The 19669-nt window shown below is 38.4% G+C and overlaps 3 protein-coding genes across 5 annotated transcripts; 2 read left to right on the top strand and 1 right to left on the bottom strand.

Annotated features, from left to right (window-relative positions):
• The first annotated feature begins 3014 nt into the window (after positions 1–3014).
• Positions 3015–4720, top strand: LOC118268662 (uncharacterized). The gene is made up of 2 exons (XM_035583234.2): positions 3015–3404; positions 3755–4720. Exons 1-2 carry the CDS (start codon positions 3266–3268, stop codon positions 4309–4311), a joined length of 696 nt encoding a protein of 231 aa, XP_035439127.2. The 5' UTR covers positions 3015–3265; the 3' UTR covers positions 4312–4720.
• A 1145-nt stretch (positions 4721–5865) lies between these two features.
• LOC118268657 (nephronectin) lies at positions 5866–10655 on the top strand. The gene is made up of 6 exons (XM_050706299.1): positions 5866–6079; positions 6797–6920; positions 7280–7350; positions 7448–8569; positions 9351–9487; positions 10559–10655. Exons 1-6 carry the CDS (start codon positions 5985–5987, stop codon positions 10627–10629), a joined length of 1620 nt encoding a protein of 539 aa, XP_050562256.1. The 5' UTR covers positions 5866–5984; the 3' UTR covers positions 10630–10655.
• A 1838-nt stretch (positions 10656–12493) lies between these two features.
• LOC118268656 (keratinocyte proline-rich protein) lies at positions 12494–18491 on the bottom strand. Of its 3 annotated transcripts, XM_050706298.1 has the most exons (9): positions 18242–18357; positions 16805–16938; positions 16266–16376; positions 16025–16073; positions 15536–15848; positions 14411–14591; positions 13759–14114; positions 13056–13686; positions 12494–12723 (listed from the first exon to the last, which is right to left on the bottom strand). In XM_050706298.1, the coding sequence occupies exons 1-9, from the start codon at positions 18320–18322 to the stop codon at positions 12516–12518; spliced, it is 2064 nt and encodes a 687-aa protein (XP_050562255.1). In that variant the 5' UTR covers positions 18323–18357; the 3' UTR covers positions 12494–12515. The 3 variants fall into 3 exon arrangements, with proteins under 3 accessions (XP_050562255.1, XP_035439116.2, XP_035439117.2); XM_035583223.2 differs by having other exon boundaries at positions 13056–14114; positions 18335–18491; XM_035583224.2 differs by having other exon boundaries at positions 13056–14114; positions 18242–18356.
• Between the last annotated feature and the right edge of the window lie 1178 nt (positions 18492–19669).

Consider the following 19669-nt stretch of genomic DNA (forward strand, 5'->3'; position numbering starts at 1 on the left):
CAGAATCCGTTTCCCCAAAACACAGGAAGGAGTAAAGTTCTGGAATCTATAAATCCATTCAAACAGTGAATAGGATTTCACGGTCAAATCATTGAAATAAGTACACTTTTCGTTAAGAAAATTATTATTGTGCTACTCCAAAAAATAAGGATTATTTAGGATAAAAGAGTACGAAAGCACGCTAATTGACCTACCCTGGAGTCCCCACAGTGCAACGCCTGTTAAGTACGGCACATCCCTAGGGAGATGAGATCACCATTGAGCTTTGCTGTGCACGTGACCACTGTATCACCATCTCCCCTTAGGTGACCTGGATGGGACGTAGAGTCCCTACTTTATGCACCCGTGGCCCCAAAGGTCCGCCTGGAAATAAGCACACCTACCTAAGAACCTAGAGGGTTACGTTACAGGCAGGTGCAGAAACAAATGCTGAAATTAGAATTGGAACTTGAAACAGGATATTTATCATGTTTTTCTATTTCTATGAATTTCCGATATTTCGACACTGTTGCAAGCGCCATGATCAGTTCATCCGTCATCATAGAAAAACATGGTAAATATCCTGTTTCAAGTTCCAATTCTAATGTTAGTGACCATGGCAGTTTAAAAACTTATAAATGCTGAGATATTGCTTTTCCATTTTTTGAATTGTCATGCAATGCTTGGTGAAATAGTGATGAATGACAATTAACTTGCTATTCGGTAAGTGAAGAACTTGTGCCGACACATGACAGAACTCGCACATAGACCATCGACGAGCTAATCAACGGATGACGTCATTAAAATCATATATCGCACATTTGAAGTTTACATGCTAATAAACATGGATAGAAAATCCCAAAACTTTACTCACTGTTCCCTAAAACTTAACAATAGACATTGTAGGTCTGCATAATGCAGGAAAATTATATACCTATTAAGTTAACTGTGTTATAATTAGGTACAAGATAGGTTCATCTTCCTGTAGTACATACAGCTGGGGCATTCCCCTTCCAAAAATCACCTTAGCTTGTTTTCAGTCAACAGTCTATTATTTTTGGTAGATAAATTACCTTTTTGGTATTAGGGAGTTAAAATTGCGTTCGAAAGGAATACCATTTACAGTATTTTATAATTTTTCGCCGGGGTCTTTGACAGAGTGCAACAACTCAACAAATTACCGCGATCCATGTTTTTTTAAGTATGGAATATTATCCAATGTCTTTTTTCGTCTTGGGCGAGGCGAGAGGGAGGGTTAGACTCTGTCTCAAAACCACCCCATTCCTACTCTTGTTTTTCGAGCCGGAGCCTCGGTAAATTCGCTAGGTAGTCCGCAGCTCCGGAGTAGCTACCACCATCCCTGTTCGAGGTGGCGAGTGGTTTTTATTCGGTAACAGTTGAATCTCCCTCACGCCTCACCCAGGGTGGGAGGCACACAAATATTGAATACCTATAAATTCTTTATTAGGTATAGGTGGGTACATACGTATATAGGGTAACGGTAAAACGGGGTGAATAGACACAGAAGAGGGATGAACAAATGTTGGGAAAATGTTCTAACTTCTATTCATCCCATTCTTGTATTTATCACCCCTCGAATTTTATTCACCCCGTTTTACGCTATCTCATCTTATGACATGACTTAAAATTTGCCATAAAAAAAATTAAATACGATCATAATGACCACAGTAAATACCTAAAAGGCTTTTTTTTTTGAGGGGGAAAATCATCCAATGACTTCTCCCGCCTTAGGTGAGGCGGGAGGGAGTGTCAGACTCTTACTGACTAAAAACCACCCCGTTCCTTCTCCTGCTTTGAGCCGGAGCCCCGGTAACCTTTTACGTTGTCCGCAGCTCCGGATCAGGCATCAGCCCTACTGGGCCCCATCTGTGGTGGTCTGGCTCTTTGAGGCGCGCGCGGAACGCGACGCGCCGTACGCACGGGTCTGGTTCTGGTCGGGCGGCGAGCTACGCTTGCTCGCCGTCCGCAGACCCGCACTTACGGTGGCCGGAGATCGTCACGCGATCCCCGACGCCCGGAGTGTCTTCTGCGGCGGCTGGGGCGTGAGGAGGATCGTTCCCTCACGCGCTCCGCCTCCTCCTTAGCTAGCATAACTGCTTCGCAGAAGGAGGAGACGGCGTCCCATTCCCCCTCGCTCCGTACCATGGCCTGAACCAAAGCCGCACGCGAGAGCGATCCCTAAGGACACGGCGGTGCTCAGCCCATGCAGGGCACACCGCTACTGTATGCTCCACCGTGTCCTCCGGGTGGTCCACGCAATGCCGACACCCGGGCGTTTCCTCCCGCCGAATCCGAAACAGGAACCAACCGAAACTTCCGTGTCCAGTAAGCACCTGCGTCAGGCGGTAGGTGAGGACGCCGTGACGCCTCTCTAGCCACTCCTCAAAGAGGGGACTTACCGCTGCTATAACAGCGAGCCCAGCCCTCGGTTGCGACAGTCGTTGCTTCCATTCCGCCATGAGATCGTGCCGGAGCTCATCCCGCCACGCACTAATCTGGCGCGGCAGTGGACTTTCGCCCCGGCGATGCGCCTCCGCACGTAGGCTAAATACCTAAAAGGCTACCAACTCTATGGCAAATAGTAAACCTATGAAGGCAGATCTATAGGATATAAGCGCCCAGAAAATAGCACATTAAAATTTGGACAAATGGCAATGTTTTTGTAGTATCGGACCGCTAGATGCAAAATAAAGAAGGATATGTTTGTAAAAACTGACGCTCCCTGTAAAATGTCACGCATTATGTTAAAGGGAAATCCAGTTATGAGATATCTTTTTTGTATTAGCTTTGTGAAGTACGCCTTTGCTTATAATAACTAGTAAATACTGCCAATGCCTAATAACTGTTCCAAAGAATTTATAATCCAAAACATATTATTATGATTTTGTATATAAAATCTTTGTACTGTTCATAAAATTATTAAGTTGGTCACACATTTCTATTTTTAGTTTCACTGTCACTGTCAGTGTCAATGCCATTGTCAAAAATAAAGGTTTGTTTTAGTCTATGGTTTGTTTGTTTGCTCTCCAATGCACACAAGAAAGCGAAATAGCTTCATATTTCTTTCAAAAATTTTAAATGAAAACGTGTTTATACAAAAGTTTATTACTTAATTACCGTTCAGTAAATATACATAGTATGTAAAATCTATGTGGATTATGTGATAATATTTTATTTAAGAAGACAAAACAATGAAGGAGGTACATTGTTAAAATTATTAGATAAGTAAAGATATCCGTAACAGTATTATTACTTATGTTAAACCATGGAAGGATTCATTGATATGGTGCGACAACAGCCCTGTTTGTGGGACACCGGCTGCCGAGACTATCGAGACATGAGAAAGAAAGAGTTAGCGTGGAAAAGAATTGTGGCCCAATTAAAATGTGCAGATATACCTGATGGTAAGTTTGTGGAAACAGAATACTCCTTAGGATACTGACTGACTGGTTTTCTTACTCCTTAGCTGTGTACCTACACAATTTCCATTTTTATCCAGCATATCATTTGAAAAAGCTTAAGTTTCACATTTAAATTAAAAGTAAGATTTATGTAAACCTTCTTAGATGCCTTTAAATTGTATAATTATTGTAGGTAATAACACTTCTTACATGAAACCTTTTTATATTCCATTAATTTGATAAATAATAACAAATTCCCAACGTCTATATGAAGTACACATTTCATTAACTAACTAACTAACTTGCATTATTGTAACAAAATAAATGTTAACCCTTCAATTAATTTTTTTCAGTGAAAACAGCAAAAGCAGAATGGAAGAAACTGAGAGACAGTCACAGAGATTCTTTAAAAAGAGCACGGGCCAACGGACAAGACATAGTAATAAACAACAAATGGAAATATGCAGACATAATGGAGTTTCTTTTACCATACATGAAATCAAGGAAAAGAAGAAGATTTACAACATCCAGTGACGAGAACAAGGAGTCTTCACCGTCACCTTCAGACTCATTGCTAGAAGCTCGGCCATCCACATCAAACACAGACACCTTGAATTTTAATACAGAATCCCACACTAACAAGTTGGATACGTCCCTGGAAAATGAACATATGTTTAGAAAGAGGAAAGTAGAAAATGATATAGGAGAAATAATGATTGATATGGACAGAAACAATAGTAGTTACACTTCTAGCAAACATCCGCTGGACTCCTTCTTTGAGAGCATGTGTGAGACTACCAAACAGTTCCCCACTTGGCTACAATACACAGTTAAAAGAAAAATATTTAATGTAATATCTGAAGCTGAAGACACATTTGAAACTTACAAATCAAGAGACACAATATTTTAATAATATTTTTTTTCTAAATCCATAACAACAATTATTTATCTATCTAGGAATCGCGAATTGATCTATGACACCACAACAGTCAGTTGTCTGGCTACTGCATCTACCATGCAGTCAGTATTTTGGTCACCAATTTTAAAATATACATTAAATTCCAACTTAATATACATTTCGTTTTTACTGATATCAAAGAGCATGCATGAAAAGACTGATGACTGTTGATGAAGCGAAAGAAGTATGTAAGATTCATAGCGATTGGCATTCCATTGTCTCTGCCTACCTATGGGAGACAGGTGTGAGGTTCTGTATGTATGATAAATCGTATTCTTAAATAGGATAATTTATATTTCTAATATTTATATTAGTTTAATTGCATATTGTATAGTAAAATAAACCTCCATTTAAAAAAGAAGTTTCTTTTTTTTTATTTGAAATCTAATTATTTTAATGATTTTATAGTGTACAGTATGTTCTACAGTAATATGTCCCAAGTATGGGCCGTTTTGGGCACCACAAAAGTACTTATTTTACTTATAAATAATAGGTAACATTTTGTATTCTGTGTTTATAATACTACATATTTGTATTTAAAAAGCATGGTTTTTGACACTTAGAATGTTTTATCTAAATCAATTCTCAATAACGAAATATTAATTTTAAATAGGAATTCTTACATTTGACCCCTTTCATCTAGAACACGTAAGGGATTTGCAAGGAATGAAAATGGGCAACTACTCGAAGCTCCTATTAAAATTTGCATAGCAATCAATGTCTGTATGAATAGTTTGCTATTATGTTTTTACCAGTAACGAATATAGTTAACTATTCTTTACATTGTTTACTGGTGTTCTAAGTACCGTTTTAAATGTAAGAATGAGGCTATTGTAATAGGTAACATCGTCTTTATTCTGATAAAGTAGCATTCTCCTATTTTGGATCACTTTTCCATCTATTTTGGTTCACAACTGTCCTTCTATGTATGCATGCATGCATACAGGGGCATTAGTTCTAGTTGCGTCTTGGAAGACGATAAATTACAAAATAAAAATTTTTGTTCATTTGTCAATTTATAAAACAGTTTCTAAGCTTGTTGGCAGTTGGTGCTTATATGTGATATTTTATTATGTTATCACTTATTATATCCGTAACTCATGTTCGCATGAAACGGATGTGTAGTCATCAATGCATAATATACTGCTTTATTAATACATTATATTATAGTCTATGTGACGCATTGCGTATTTTTCCGAGTAGGTATGTGACCATAATAAAGCTTTTCCCGGAACCTTTTTTAAACTAGCTTTTAGAAAATCTCTCTTATCTAGGTTTATGTCTTGCGCGTATTTTAAAGGAATATCGATGTCACTCGTTTCGATTTAATTGAACTTACGTACGATTTACTGGAAACTATCACACATTAGATACTCAATCAATGTCGCGATGTTAGAATTTTTAGGAAAAAAAATGCTCTATAATAAGAATTTTTGGGCCTAAATGGTTGTTCACTGATAAAAGCTTCGTCACCCTACCACGTTGGTACTTCCATTGAAGTTAGTACATAGTGTAGGTACCTACATCCCACATCACAAACGGTCGCGATTATAAGTAGATATCTAAATATGAACATTTATATATAACCATTTACTATTTGCTCGTTGTTCCTAATCGTCTAAAATATGAAAATGCGTGTAAAGTGTCTTGTTATATTTTTCTGTGCTGTTGCTTATTTTGTGGGTGAATTGGATGCACAAATCTGCAGGCATTATGAGCTGTAAGTCTTTAATATTGGACCTCACTGAGGGATGGGCCGCATCATTTTTGTCAAGCTTCTATTTAACTTGCAATGATCTATGTATGTGTTTGAAGTGGAATCTTGAAACTCAGTTTTAAAGCAGATATCTTTAACCAAATGAGCAAAAATTTTTGTTTGCACGACCAAAAATTCTAAGCTGTTTAAACGCTACATTTTAAAAGGTTATTTTTTTTAATTAATTGTTAAATTTTGCTTCGGCGGGTTACTTCCAAACGGGCGAACTTAAAGTCCTTTTGTTTTTTTTGAGGTGGAAAATCACCCATTCACCCGCCTTGGGCGAGGCGAGAGGGAGTGTCAGACATTTACTGACTAAAAACAAGCCCGTTCTTACTCCGGTAAACCCGCTGGGTAGTCCGCAGCTCCGGATAACTTGAAAGTCTTTAGAGTGCTTTTGTTTAGCAGTTCAGTTGTGGACTGTCTTTGTCACTCATTGGTGATGATGATGATAAATTGAGCATTATGGATAAGCTTTAATGGGAGGCCTTTGGTCAGTAGTGTATATCGATTGTTTATGTCACTGATTCAGAATAGTCCTAAAGTGACTTCAAAGGTAAGAGTGTCAGTCAGGCCGCCTGAAGGGATTTTGTTACTTATAGATTCATATTTTTAAGTAGACAATTAATATTTTCTAGCTACTAATGAGTGATGGTATTAAATAATTATTATTATTTTCAGTGTGACGAGCATGAAACAGGTTACCTACCTGACATCGTACCGAGTCACCTACTACGGCCGCTGCTATTTCGACAGATGCATTTTAACCAAGTGGATGAGTTCTGTCGAACGCAAGAGTATACCGGTTCGTAGCTTTATAATTATTATGATTAAGTTACAGTAGGTATTGGTTAGTTTTCACTTAATAACCCTAATGGTGGCCAAGCACGTTGTGTTTTGCACGACTGTTTTGGCCTTACATGCAAAACTATACTCGAATAATCGACTTATATTGTACTGACAACTGTACCGTTTGTTCCCATACACTCATGCATGTTACTACACACGCATGCAGTTTTACGTAAGGGCAAACCCGTCTTGTAAAACCTAATGTGTATGGCTACCCTTAAAAGTACTTTCTTCACCGTTGCTCAATGTGTAGGATAGTAAAAACATGACAGATTATTAATGAACAATAAATCTTTTAATGATACCTACTTTCAGAGAAGAGAACTGAAGCCCATAACCTCTTGCTGTCCGGGTTACATCAGGAAAGATGACTCGGCTGATGATAGGTAAGTGCGACAAGTTGAAGGTTTTGGAAAGATAAATACATAATTATTAATGATAAATGATGAAAATTAATTCATTTTCATAATAAATAATTTTCAGAAACATTGTATGCGAGGCGATATGTATGCCAGCTTGCAGAAATGGACGCTGCAAAAATCCAGGAATATGCGAATGCAATAATGGATATATCGCAGACCCTAAAGATGATCACAACTGCCTTCCATTTTGCGAGAAAGGTTGCGAGCACGGAACTTGCGTCGCTCCTGGCACTTGTCGATGTGACTTCGGATACACCCTCGTAAACGGCACATGCCAGCCAGTTTGCACGGATCCTTGTCACAATGGTACCTGCGTTGCTCCAGAACAGTGTGAGTGCCTCGTTGGCTATAGAAAATCAGAGAATAATATATGCCAACCCTACTGTTCTCACGGCTGCGACAATGGAGTCTGTGTGGCCCCAGAAACCTGTCAATGCCATTCTGGATGGGACTTAAAAGAAACTGAACACTTTCCATACAAACATTGTGTACCAGTCTGTTCAAAACCTTGTGGCAACGGCACTTGTGTGGCTCCAAACGTGTGTGCTTGCCACAGAGGATATGAGATAGATACTAATTATAATTCCTTGTATACCTCCAACCCGAATGCAACAATTTGCGTACCAATTTGTACTGGATGTGCAGGGCGTTGTATAGCACCTAACAAATGCGAACTGATACTAACATCAGAATCGCAAATTTCGTATTACGACGAATATTCTTATGATTATGATGCTCCTCTTCTACCTAAATTTTATCCAACTCCTGCAAAAACTACAACGTCTACTACTAGGGGTACTACAAGGACCACATCTACTGCAGCACCTTATCCAATACCAACTACAACTTCTACTGCAACGCCTTATTCAATACCAACTACAACTTCTACTGCAACGCCTTATCCAATACCAACTACAACTTCTACTGCAACGCCTTATTCAATACCAACTACAACGTCTACTGCTGTGCCTTATCCGGTACCTACTACAACGTCTACTGCAACGCCTTATCCAATACCTACTAGAACCTCTACTGCAACACCTTATCCATTACCTACTAGAACTTCTACTGCAACACCTTATCCAGTTCCTACTACAACTAGTACAATGGCTACTGCAACATCTACCATGGGTGCTAGTTCATACTTTAATGAAACAACTGGAGAAGAATTGAAAAAGTCATGGTAAGTGCCTACCACAGTAAATCCATGTAATGATTTAACTTAAGTTTAAGAGATACCTAGTTGTTTGACATATCCGTATCAGTAGCGATCAGTTCTGTTGTTGTTAACTTAAGAGTTTGCACAGACAAGAGACGAGAAGAATGACTCGATTCAAGTGCATTACGAGGTAGGTATTCAGTATTCTAAATACAGTATATAACTGGAAATTGGAATATATAAGTATATAATTGGAAACACAAAAGTTCCTCATCTACGTAAACCCTGGGGAGTAAGTATTCTGACTTGATGAAGGTGTAGTTTAAGCATCTACCCGTAAACATGTGGTAGTAATAGAGTAACTAATTCATGATGAAATATCGTGTGGTAGGGAAGATTAGAAAACAAACCACGTTGCTTTGACCTATAATGAGAAGTGAAAGAAAATATTAAAGATTTTCCATCCTATTTTTTTTTATGAAACACCCGCGGTAAACTAGCACACGTATCATGGTAAGCAATCGCCGCCGCCCATGGACACTTGAAACACCAGAGGAGTTACAAGTGCGTTACCGGCTTTTTGGGGGTTAGGAATTTAAGGGTTGTTGTTCAAGAATCGGGGATTGGGAAGATTGGGAAGGGGAAATTGGACCTCCGGTAACCTCACTCACACAACGAAACACAACGCAAGCGTTGTTTCACGTCGGTTTTCTGTGAGGCCGCGGTATCACTCCGGTCGAGCCGGCCCATTCGTGCCGAAGCTCTCCCACACTTGTGTTCCACTAATGTCTTTACTTTTTCACAGGATCGAAGAAAACTGGGTGCATGTATTCGTACCAATATTAGTTGTCATCACGACAGCTATGATAGCAGTACTCTTACTAGTTTGGAGGTGCACCCCCATTAGAACTTTCTTCAAAGGAAGGAGTTACGTTGTAGAAGGTAATTTGTCACCTAATGTTATTGTGTGTATTTTTACGCATGTTACTTTTATGTGCACTTTGCGTATATGTATATGTATGTAGTGTACCTATATGACAGTGGTATACTAGTCTAAAGATGCTTTTCCACCAGAAATGTGCTATGTTACGTTGCTGTGGATGCGTTTGGGTTCTACCAATCATATTAATTGGGACACATAGCTTGGCACTGGTGGAAACTGGTTCAACTAAGATATGTTTTTTATATGGAAAGATGCGTGCTATGGTGCGAGTCGCGAGTGGTGTAGTTATGTGCAGAGCAGAGTACCTACAGCAGTTACTTTGCGGCGGCGCATCTTCACAGCACATCTTACTCGCACAGCTTAGTATCAGTGGAAACGGTCACATAGTTTCACAGCTTAGCTATTACATTTTAGCAGCATAGCTACATAGCCCATCTCTGGTGAATCAGCACTCTAATTGTCTCCTATTATTCAATAGAAATCATAATTATATTACATGATGTTGATGATGTATCAAAATATTCCCGAAGTATTAGAGTGAGCGCTTCATTTAAATTGATTTAACAAATAAACTGGAAGGACATTTCGTTATGTAGGTGATCTAATAATATTTTCTTCCATGACACTGTGTAGCGGACAGTGCGACTGCACATATCTAATTTAAAATACGATACGACCTTCAAACGTTTAAGAAAAAAACGTATTTCTTTTTGAAAAGCCAGCAACGCACCTGTGACTCCTTTGGTGTTGCGTATGTCCATGGGCGGAGCTCATCGCTTACCATCAGGTGACCCGCCTGGGGCCTTAGTCTGCTATTATAATTGTGTCAGAATAGTCGATCACTGAGCAGTGCGAGAGGGACGGAGCTATACAACCTACATAGGTCCCTCTACTAAGGCCCCTGATCACAGCCCTGATCGTTCACCATCTACTCGATAAAAAAAGATCAAAATTCAAAATAGACTGCTATGACGTGTTTTTGATAACGATTACGTTTGCTTGTTATGAGCTTAAAGTGGTGTCTGCAGTAGTTAAGTACCTACCTACTAATGTTGTTGTTTTATTCCCAGGTGATCCCGTGCAAACCGGTAACCCACCGCCGCCGTCGGAAAATATACGGATATCAGATATTAAAATATAAACAATTAAAAATAATGACACAACAAACATTTTTTATTAGTCTTACTTACCTTGGTAAGTGCGACTATCTAACAAGAAGTCTTGAGTCCAATTTTCTGCTTACGTAAAGTATTACTAAGTTTTTTTTTTAATTGGGTATTGTAACCGGTGCGATGGACGGAGATAAGTTCAGTCCCTATTAATTACATGCGATCCGTAAATTATACCAATGGTGAAAAGTGGGTGTACAATTGCAAGTAGGTATGCCTACCATAAACGCATCTCAGCATTCTTAGCCTAAGAAATTCAGTTATGACATCTCCTCTTTGTATTTACTTCATGGCTCCGGATACGAAGCTAAGGACCTCGTGAGGAGGTTATATTGTATATGAAATTAAAGTTTGCTAATAATAGATAGGAATAGGAATACAGAAAATAATTGAGTACATAGGTAAGTATGTAGGTATCTACGTAACTTTATAATAAAAAACCATACAGGTTACATCATTAACTACTAATAACTCGAGAATGACTGGATTATTATACTGTATATTATATAATAAGTATCTATTATTGAATTTACCTTCCCTAAAACCACTAGCTGCTATTTTTAGCACTGATTTCAGTATGAGTAAGAGTAGCTATGACATTTTGAATAGAAGTATTTTACTTGAAACAGTAATAAACAAAAATGTCGGTCAGAATTAAATGCTTAGTGCCTGTCAGTATGGCAAGCGGCGCGTGCGACGCGTGACGCACCACATTCGTAAGCTCGACCAATCAACATCGTTAACTCGATGTACTCATAAACTCATTGTTTTTGTTGTTATTCTATAGTATCAGGAAGTGTTAAATCTAGTTATAGCTTAAAACGTTTTTTAAAATGAATAATGAAAAACGTGAAACAATAACTGGTGATAATTTAGTGAAATATACAAAATGTCCTGAGAAAAGTACGAAGTCGTCTGTCACATTGGAGCCTTCGGCGTTAGAAGGCGCGCAGACGCAGCAGATGACGGCTGGTTCACCAATAAAAACCAAGGAAAACTGTTGCTGCGATTGTATTGGACATTGCCTCTATTGCTGTGATTGTGCCCTCGCCTGCAATTCATGCTTCACTTGTTTCACTATCTGTGTTGCAAATCTACTTTTTCATACATAACACAAAATTGAATTTAAAATCTTAATGCATAATGATCAAAATCTATTGTATACGTTGTTGGAAGGTAACACCTATTTTATATTATTTTAGTGATTGATAGATTGACTATTCCTTGTTAGAAATGTTTTTATTTTTAGTATTATGTTTGTTGTGTGTGAATTGTAAATTCTTCAGTGAAATATCGTATCTATTAGGAAATCTGTATGGTTGAGATTTGAATGCACGGAAATGTGCAAAATTATGGGCATGTACACCTTCTAAATGTTGTTTCGGTCTATTGGATTTATTGTTACTATTTCTACGTCCAACAGTGAACAGAATATTGAGATGTTAATATATATTTTTTTGATATAATAAAAATAGTTACCTATCAAATTATGTATTAAAGTGCTTTCATATTTTAAAACAATGAAGAAATAAATAATCAATTCTTGATAATTTTATGTTTCTTTACTTATAAAAACTATAGTTTCTATCAGCAGCTTTGCCCGCGGTTCCTCGTTAGAAAATATCCCATGCGTACTTTATTCAACTTTTGTTTCGAAAATTGAAGTTATTTTACTACTATGCATTATAACAGAGAAATCCGAATAATAGCTTTCCCGACCCTAGCATCCTTGTAGTCGGAGGTCAAAATTTCTGATTCGCCTGCAATATACCACAGTTTTTAACTTGAAAAACACAAACTTGTCTTCAGTCAAAGGGAAAAATAATAAAATATAAATCACAATAAAATAAATCATTTATTAATTGTCATAATCGTCCGGAATCTCAAACACCAGCAGCTCGGCGATGTTTAACGGTGCTGACGTTTCATCAACGGACCGTCTGATGCGTCGCACACATTTTGTCCTCCCTTTTACGCTGAAGTCCTTATAAAATCCCTCGTGACACTGGCACACATAGGGAGATACACATACTCCATTGGTACAGCCAGAGCAGTATGGTTCGCACCTGGAAAATAAATAACAGTAACATATACTTTTAACAATCCGATACTTAATTACAGTAATCAGTTCCCAAGCCGGTTGCTAAACTTAAACATATAGTGAACCACCATAACTCCCATAAAGAGAGATATAAGTATTTGATCATGGATGGAGTTTAAATTACCTACGAACCAGTGTAAGGAATGGTTCATAGGTATACTCTCATAACTGACAAAAGGTGGGTGTGTTCAGTAACAGGTGAGATTATAGGTACTTAAGTCTGTTGTTAGTAGACGCCGAGAAAATAATTAATTAGTCACAAGTACCTAGTAGCATAAGTAGGTGTATGTAATTTACCTAGACGTATCTCCAGCAATAGGCACGTATCCAGTGTTGCAGGAACACACATCTCGTCCGACACAGGTTCCATTAACACATGGTATGGCACACAAGAGCTCCACGGCGGACATCTGGTTCTCCTGGTAGATGTTCTGCTGGTACACCGACTCTTGGTTGTAGGAGTGCTGGTTGTAGTTCGGGTAATACTGACTGTTAGGGTAGTAAGGCTCAGCATTATTTGGCCTCTGATAAGGTTGCAGACTAGGATTGGGTCTTTGATCTGGGTAGTACTGATTTATAGGGACGTATTGATTGGGGTAGCCTGGCCCAATAGGACCTCCTTGAGTAGAATTGGACGAAGGGTAAGCGGGATTAGGGCGGTGGTCTGGACCTAAATGTTGACTGTCAGGGTACAGAGGCTGAGGGTTATTAGGAATGTGCGTGTAAATAGGTTGACCCGGTGGGTTTACCGGCCTTTGTCCGTAAGGGGACGGTTGCTGATTGCTCGAAGGAGGAACTCCTGGTTGGTTGTGTCCAGGACTGGTTTGATTGGATACTTGGTTACCAGGGTATGGGTAACCGGGGTATTGGGCACTTCCCGGATACGTCGGTGGCGGTTGATAACCTGGGTAGTTAGATGGTTGGCTACCTGGGTAGTTGGATGGTTGACTACCAGGGTAGTTGGACGGTTGATAACCTGGGTAATTAGACGGCTGGCTACCCGGGTAGTTAGATGGTTGACTGCCAGGGTAGTAAGAAGGATTAGTAGGATGATTGTTTTGTTGGCTTCCGGGAGGACGTGGACTACTAGGGTAGGTGTGTTGTTGTTGACCGGGAGTATTCGATGGGTTACTCGGGTTGTAAGGTTGTTGGTTGCCAGGGTAATTAGGTTGGTGATAACCGGGATAGTTAGGGTTCTGGGGCTGTTGACCGTAAGGGTTGTTCGGGTTTTGGCCGGGATTGTAAGTTGGTGGTCTGCCGTAAGGAGAGCCAGAGCCTGTGTTGTTGTAGGCGGAGGGGCTTGAAGGGTCCCCGCATACGTTGGGAGCAACACAGCGTTTTGGTGGTGAGCACGGACTGAAAAATAATGTATAACATGATTAATATAATAAACAATGCTTACATTACATATCTAATAGGTACATATTCAAAATTATTATGATAACAAGGATGGATTATCATAATAGCATGTAAGGAAATTGAATTATATGTCAATTAATATCTTCATTCTGTGTATATGGTAAGGTACCACGTATCAGAATGTCAAATATCAAAATTCGTTCGTAGATAATCAGATCTGAATCAATCAAATGATCTGATCTGAACAAATAATGGAAGTATACTAAGTCTATCGATATTTTATTTATTTTTACCTGGAGCACTGTGGGATGCAGTCGCCATGCTGGTCCTTGGTGTAACCAGAAGAACAGCGGCAGTCATTAGGTCCTACACACTGGCCGTCTTTGCAATGGTCGCAGGAAGGCGTGCAGGACCCTTCGGGAGTAGACCTGTAGCCAGGCTGGCATTCACAGGTGTTTGGAGCTGTGCAGTTTCCTAGAAGAAAGACGAAAAGGTTATAAGTAACATTTAGTTATTTAAGAGATTGACGGCCGGCCTCATCTAGTTATTAAGAGATAGACGTGTAAAAGAGTTACTTTGTAAACTATTTGCAAAAATAAATATCATTTGTCATTTACATAATAGGTATATTTGGTGTTGTTGTCAATTTTATATGTTGATGCAGTTAGCATGACGTAAAACGTAGTTAATATAAATTATTGGTTTTCCTTCCCCTTTGTGGTAAAAATAATTTTCCTCAAGAATTATCCTATCTATTGTACAAAATAATCGTATAAAAGTTTATGATAACATATTTGGTCTTTTTAGTCATTTGTTCCTACGTAGCGTGTATCCAAAAACACTCACTCTAGACTATACTCCTACTTCTACACATTGGTAAACAAACTGAAACGGTACCTAATTACTGCCAATCTAAATTGTCTACAATTGTCATCAATACCTATTGTACCGTACTGTATTGTACATTGTACATCTTACATCTGTAAAAAGATCTCTTATAGCTAGGATATGGTGATATTGAATTTTGTTAAACTGAATAGGCGACTGAATATAGCAGTAGGACCACTTTACAGTTCAGTAACTTTATTTATCACATCTAACAAATCTATAACAGTGTTATTACTTTCGTTGAACACACAAAATTAATTATTATAATTTATGTATTTTTCAGCTTTCTCATATGTTTCACGAGGAACTTGACCAGTTCCTTTTCCTAATATTGGCAATGCGACAGTCGCGGCGTCGTGTGTTGCGCAATGCTGCTCATAAATACCTATAAGTCTCTTGCATGGCTTGAAACTAGTCGAGTTCCTCGTCAAACAGTTACGAGAGCAAGCCGAACATTATATGTAATTAAATCTACAACCGTATATTTACACCTACAAACAAACGCAAAAAGACAAAAATCCCGCACTCACCTCTACCAGGACCACCGCACTGCTCCCTGCAGTACGGAACACAGAATTTGCCTTCCGAATCCAGTCGGTAGCCATCTTTGCAGATGCATTCACCACCAGAACACTGTCCATTCTGGCATCCAATGGGACACGTGGCTATGCAGAAACCAGCCAAGTTCTTCACATGGTCTGGGAAGCAGGTGCAGGTGTTGGGTGCACTGCAGAGTCCATTCACACACTCCTGGTTGCACACTGGGTCACAGATGCGGTAGTTGTGAATGTTCCTGATGTAGCCACTACAGCAACTCCTGATGCGACTCAAGTCTGGACGCGACTGGAAGGGAAATACGACTTTAGTAATTGGGTTTTGAGTAGGTTTTTGATTGCAAATTGGGACACAAGATATGTGAGATTTAATTGGTTTGTTATTTCAATGTTAAGCTAATGAAAGACAATGAAGGAAAAGGACGTAGTGGTAGAATTTGAAGGGTAACTAAGACTTTAACTCACCCCATTGCCAGCAGGAACATGAGTTGGGTCTTTAACCAGAGTGGCTGTTCTGAAAGCAAAAATAAGTAAAGTGTAGCTGCAATACTTAAGACTAAGCAATGATGTAAGTTATTTTTTTATTAAATCTTAAATGCTATTTTCTTAATGTGTGATTAAGCCATATCATCAATACGATTAAGTAGCTAGCATTTTTATACATCGTTAGTTAATGTTATTAATTCCTTATGCTGATAAAACTTACGGCACTTCGATGTAGCAGACTCCTATCTCGTAGTTGACGGATCCTGTCAAATTCGTGGTGTGTCCGTATCCTCCATATCCTTGATGATGGCTCGCATTGTTGTAATAGTTACTGTCAACCAAAATTACTCGTTTTATGTCTATCATTCACCCTTACCTATCATGCAAAAAATAACTCAAACTGACTGAATGACTGACAGTAATCTATCAACGTACAGCCCAAACCACCGATCAGGCTGATGCTTTGCATGCATACTCGTAAAGCTATTATAACGTAGGCATCTCCTAAGAAAGAATTTTGATAAATTCCATTAATAATAATACTTCTTAATGCGAGTGAAGCCGCTGGCAAAAGCTAGTTTATATTATAAACATAGGTACGATAATGACGTCATATAGACTGAGGATAATTATAAAAATGGCAATTAAAAAAAATCATATCAAAATCATCTACTTTTTAGCGAAACTAGATAATTATTATTCCTGAAATATTATTTAGTGCGGTTCTTAATGAACTGATTCTATTCTGCTAATACTTACTTGATTAGATTCTGTCCCTCATGATGGTAGCCATGTCCTCCGTACCCTCCCTTAACGCCCGCAGTCTTCGTGTACTGAGGGGTTGCGTACGCGCATGCTACCAGCAGCGCTGTTAATATTAAACGCATATTGATCTGGAAATTAAATACAAATAATAATTAAATTGGTACCTATTATTTTTGTTACTTTTATAACTTTGTACTTGTAAAATATCTATTGCATTTTAAACCTTAACACGTAACCCTTTAATGGTAAAATAAAAAAGTTTTGTCTTCAAATGTGTTAATTTAATCTATACAACTTTTCTACTTAAAATTATTAGGCGTTCCCAAATGGCAAAGCAACCAAGAATGGGTTATTAATATAACCGTAGCTACACTGCTACATACAATGCAAAATATACATACACGGAGATAACCCGACAATCGTATCCGTGGACCTTCTGCGCGAGTTACAAGTACATTGTTTATTATGATGGGAACGCTCCCATTCCTAAACGAAGGTAATTTGAATTCCGGAGCTGCGGACTACCTAGCGAGTTTACCGGGGCTCCGGCTCGAAAAGCAGGAGAAGGAACGGGGAGGTTTTTAGTCAGTAAGAGTCTGACACTCCCTCTCGCCTCGCCCAAGGCGGGAGAAGTCATTGGATGATTTTCCCCCAAAAAAGGTAATTTGAATAGCAAACAGATCTCATAATGATAACCTTTTTTTTTGATGACGGGCGGAATCCTTCAAAAGTCTCCTAACTTTTTGGGGAGAAAGAATAGGGAGTGTTGAATTTTTACCTCACTAAAACCACCCCGGTGGACACCTTAACACCTGTAAGGGGCATCAAGTCCTCTAAACAGACATCCGGAGCCTCCTTACGGTTCATAATGATAACCTAATTATAATAGGTAATAAACTGGGAATAAATCGCTTAGTGTAAAACTTTTTCTTTTCCGATAACATTGGATAAATGTTTTTATAGATAACAGTGTTGAAGTTCAAGTTATTAAATGTCAGTTATTATTTAATACGAACAAACTTATATCACTAATTTATTTTTGGACTGTTGTGTTTATTTAGTGGTTACTAACGCCACAGCCTAGCAAATAACGTCTGATTTAATTTTTGGATATGACCTATGGGATCTCTGGACTAGAAAAACGAGTACCTATTCGAATCGACTATCGATTATGCAGACAAATATCATGAAAATATCTTAGTAGTACTTGTTGTAGTAAAACAGAAAATGCTTCTTATTAATTATCTATTTAATGGTCAACTTAATGTTGAATGTCAACAATTTTTAAATCCCAAAATTGCCAATAATTCACTCAATGGTAACAAAGAAAAACGGCTCTAAAAAAACTTAACCCATTAATAAATTATATCTATTTTAATAAATCAAAATTAGTTTACAAACCATTTTCGAATAAAAAAACAGACTACTTACACAGTTGCTACGTGAACTTGAAATCTTTAAACTAGTGATTACACACAATCTGAGTGGTTGACTTAAATATAAGTATGACATAACTTGACTCACCGTATCTTGCTTGTTTGTGCCACTGGACCTCGTAGCACACTGACGATCATATTAGCACTCCTAGCTAGGGTAAGCAAGTGTGTTGTTTGATTTAAGTATAGGTTCCGCATATCTTGTTAAACGGTCGTCTTGACTTGAGCTGCACATTCCTTGGTGGACTCAACGCAATCTCCACTGTGACTTCAGGTTCGATTGATTACTAGGTAATGCAAAGCAAGCATTAGGTATTGAGATTTTTCGGGAGTTTGCAAAAGCTACATAGGCTCATTATATAAATCGTGAAAAGTTTGACTCTGGCTCTGGTTACCTCGGGAATTCAATTATAAGCAAGCAAAGAAATCGTTATGTTATGTTATTTTATGTTATACGAGTAACTATCAAATAGGCAGGAATTGGTCGTTTCGCTTTGGCTGCAGAGTGATATTTTGCCTATGACAGTTAAATTTCGCGTTCTTTCGATCTCCGAATAATTCAAAACAAAATTATCGTAGTTCATAGGATTTTCACATGTGGTGGCGGACCCCTAAATCACTAGATACCTATCGTCATTTGTCGGAAACGATGAGATAATGCATGCGTGTGTGTTTTGCAATATTTTGATGAATATACATAGGAATGAAATAAATGGTCTGTTAATTATTATCTTATTATAGTTATCTTAGTAGTTCGTAATAGGTTTTACCAACTTGCACTTAGGAGGAAAAGTGTATCAACATAATATTTTGATCCACACTTGTACAAAGGTACCTACTTGCACTACTTACTACTTACTTTGCCCGTCTGTATACTCTCAGATCACAGTTCATCATTTTTGCTTACCCTAATTCATCGATATATTCATCAACATCATCACCAGCCGTAAGACGTCCTCTGTTGAACAAAGGCCTTCCGCTTAGTCCTCCAGGTAGAACTACAGCTCGCCACGATCATCCACTGTCTGCCGCGACTCTGGTGCTCCCACTAGGACTAGGTGGACTGACGACTAAATAATTTTAAAATCAAAAGTCAAATCATTTATTTCAATTAATCTATAGTTAGGCACGTTTGAAATGACAAATTGAATTGTCTGTCAGTCTGTTTGCCAGTGAAGCTTGGTCATAATCATCAGCCGAGAGACGTCCACTGCTGAACAAAGGCCTCCCCTTTAGTCCCCCACATAGAACGATAAGTGAAGCTAATAAAATTGTAAAACAGTAAAGTCCTACTATACTACTACAGATAGTTGCAACATTCATTGAGGATAATGTTCCACAAAATATTGTAGGTACCTACTTTGGTATACTTATATGTATGTATATTTTTTGTTAAGTCTGATTCATAGAATTGGTTAATAAT

This window comes from Spodoptera frugiperda, chromosome 29 (assembly GCF_023101765.2).
Source record: "Spodoptera frugiperda isolate SF20-4 chromosome 29, AGI-APGP_CSIRO_Sfru_2.0, whole genome shotgun sequence".
Taxonomy (NCBI): domain Eukaryota; kingdom Metazoa; phylum Arthropoda; class Insecta; order Lepidoptera; family Noctuidae; genus Spodoptera; species Spodoptera frugiperda.

Coding starts and splice junctions, on each gene's coding strand:
- LOC118268662 (XM_035583234.2), top strand. CDS start 3,266: ATGGAAGGATTCATTGATATGGTGCGACAACAGCCCTGTTTGTGGGAC. Junction 3,405..3,754: donor ATGTGCAGATATACCTGATG/GTAAGTTTGTGG, acceptor AATTTTTTTCAG/TGAAAACAGCAAAAGCAGAA.
- LOC118268657 (XM_050706299.1), top strand. CDS start 5,985: ATGAAAATGCGTGTAAAGTGTCTTGTTATATTTTTCTGTGCTGTTGCT. Junction 6,921..7,279: donor TCGAACGCAAGAGTATACCG/GTTCGTAGCTTT, acceptor ACCTACTTTCAG/AGAAGAGAACTGAAGCCCAT. Junction 9,488..10,558: donor AAGGAGTTACGTTGTAGAAG/GTAATTTGTCAC, acceptor TTTTATTCCCAG/GTGATCCCGTGCAAACCGGT.
- LOC118268656 (XM_035583224.2), bottom strand. CDS start 18,322: ATGTCATACTTATATTTAAGTCAACCACTCAGATTGTGTGTAATCACT. Junction 16,377..16,804: donor GAGGGACAGAATCTAATCAA/GTAAGTATTAGC, acceptor TTTGGTTGACAG/TAACTATTACAACAATGCGA. Junction 16,074..16,265: donor GTCTGCTACATCGAAGTGCC/GTAAGTTTTATC, acceptor TTTTGCTTTCAG/AACAGCCACTCTGGTTAAAG.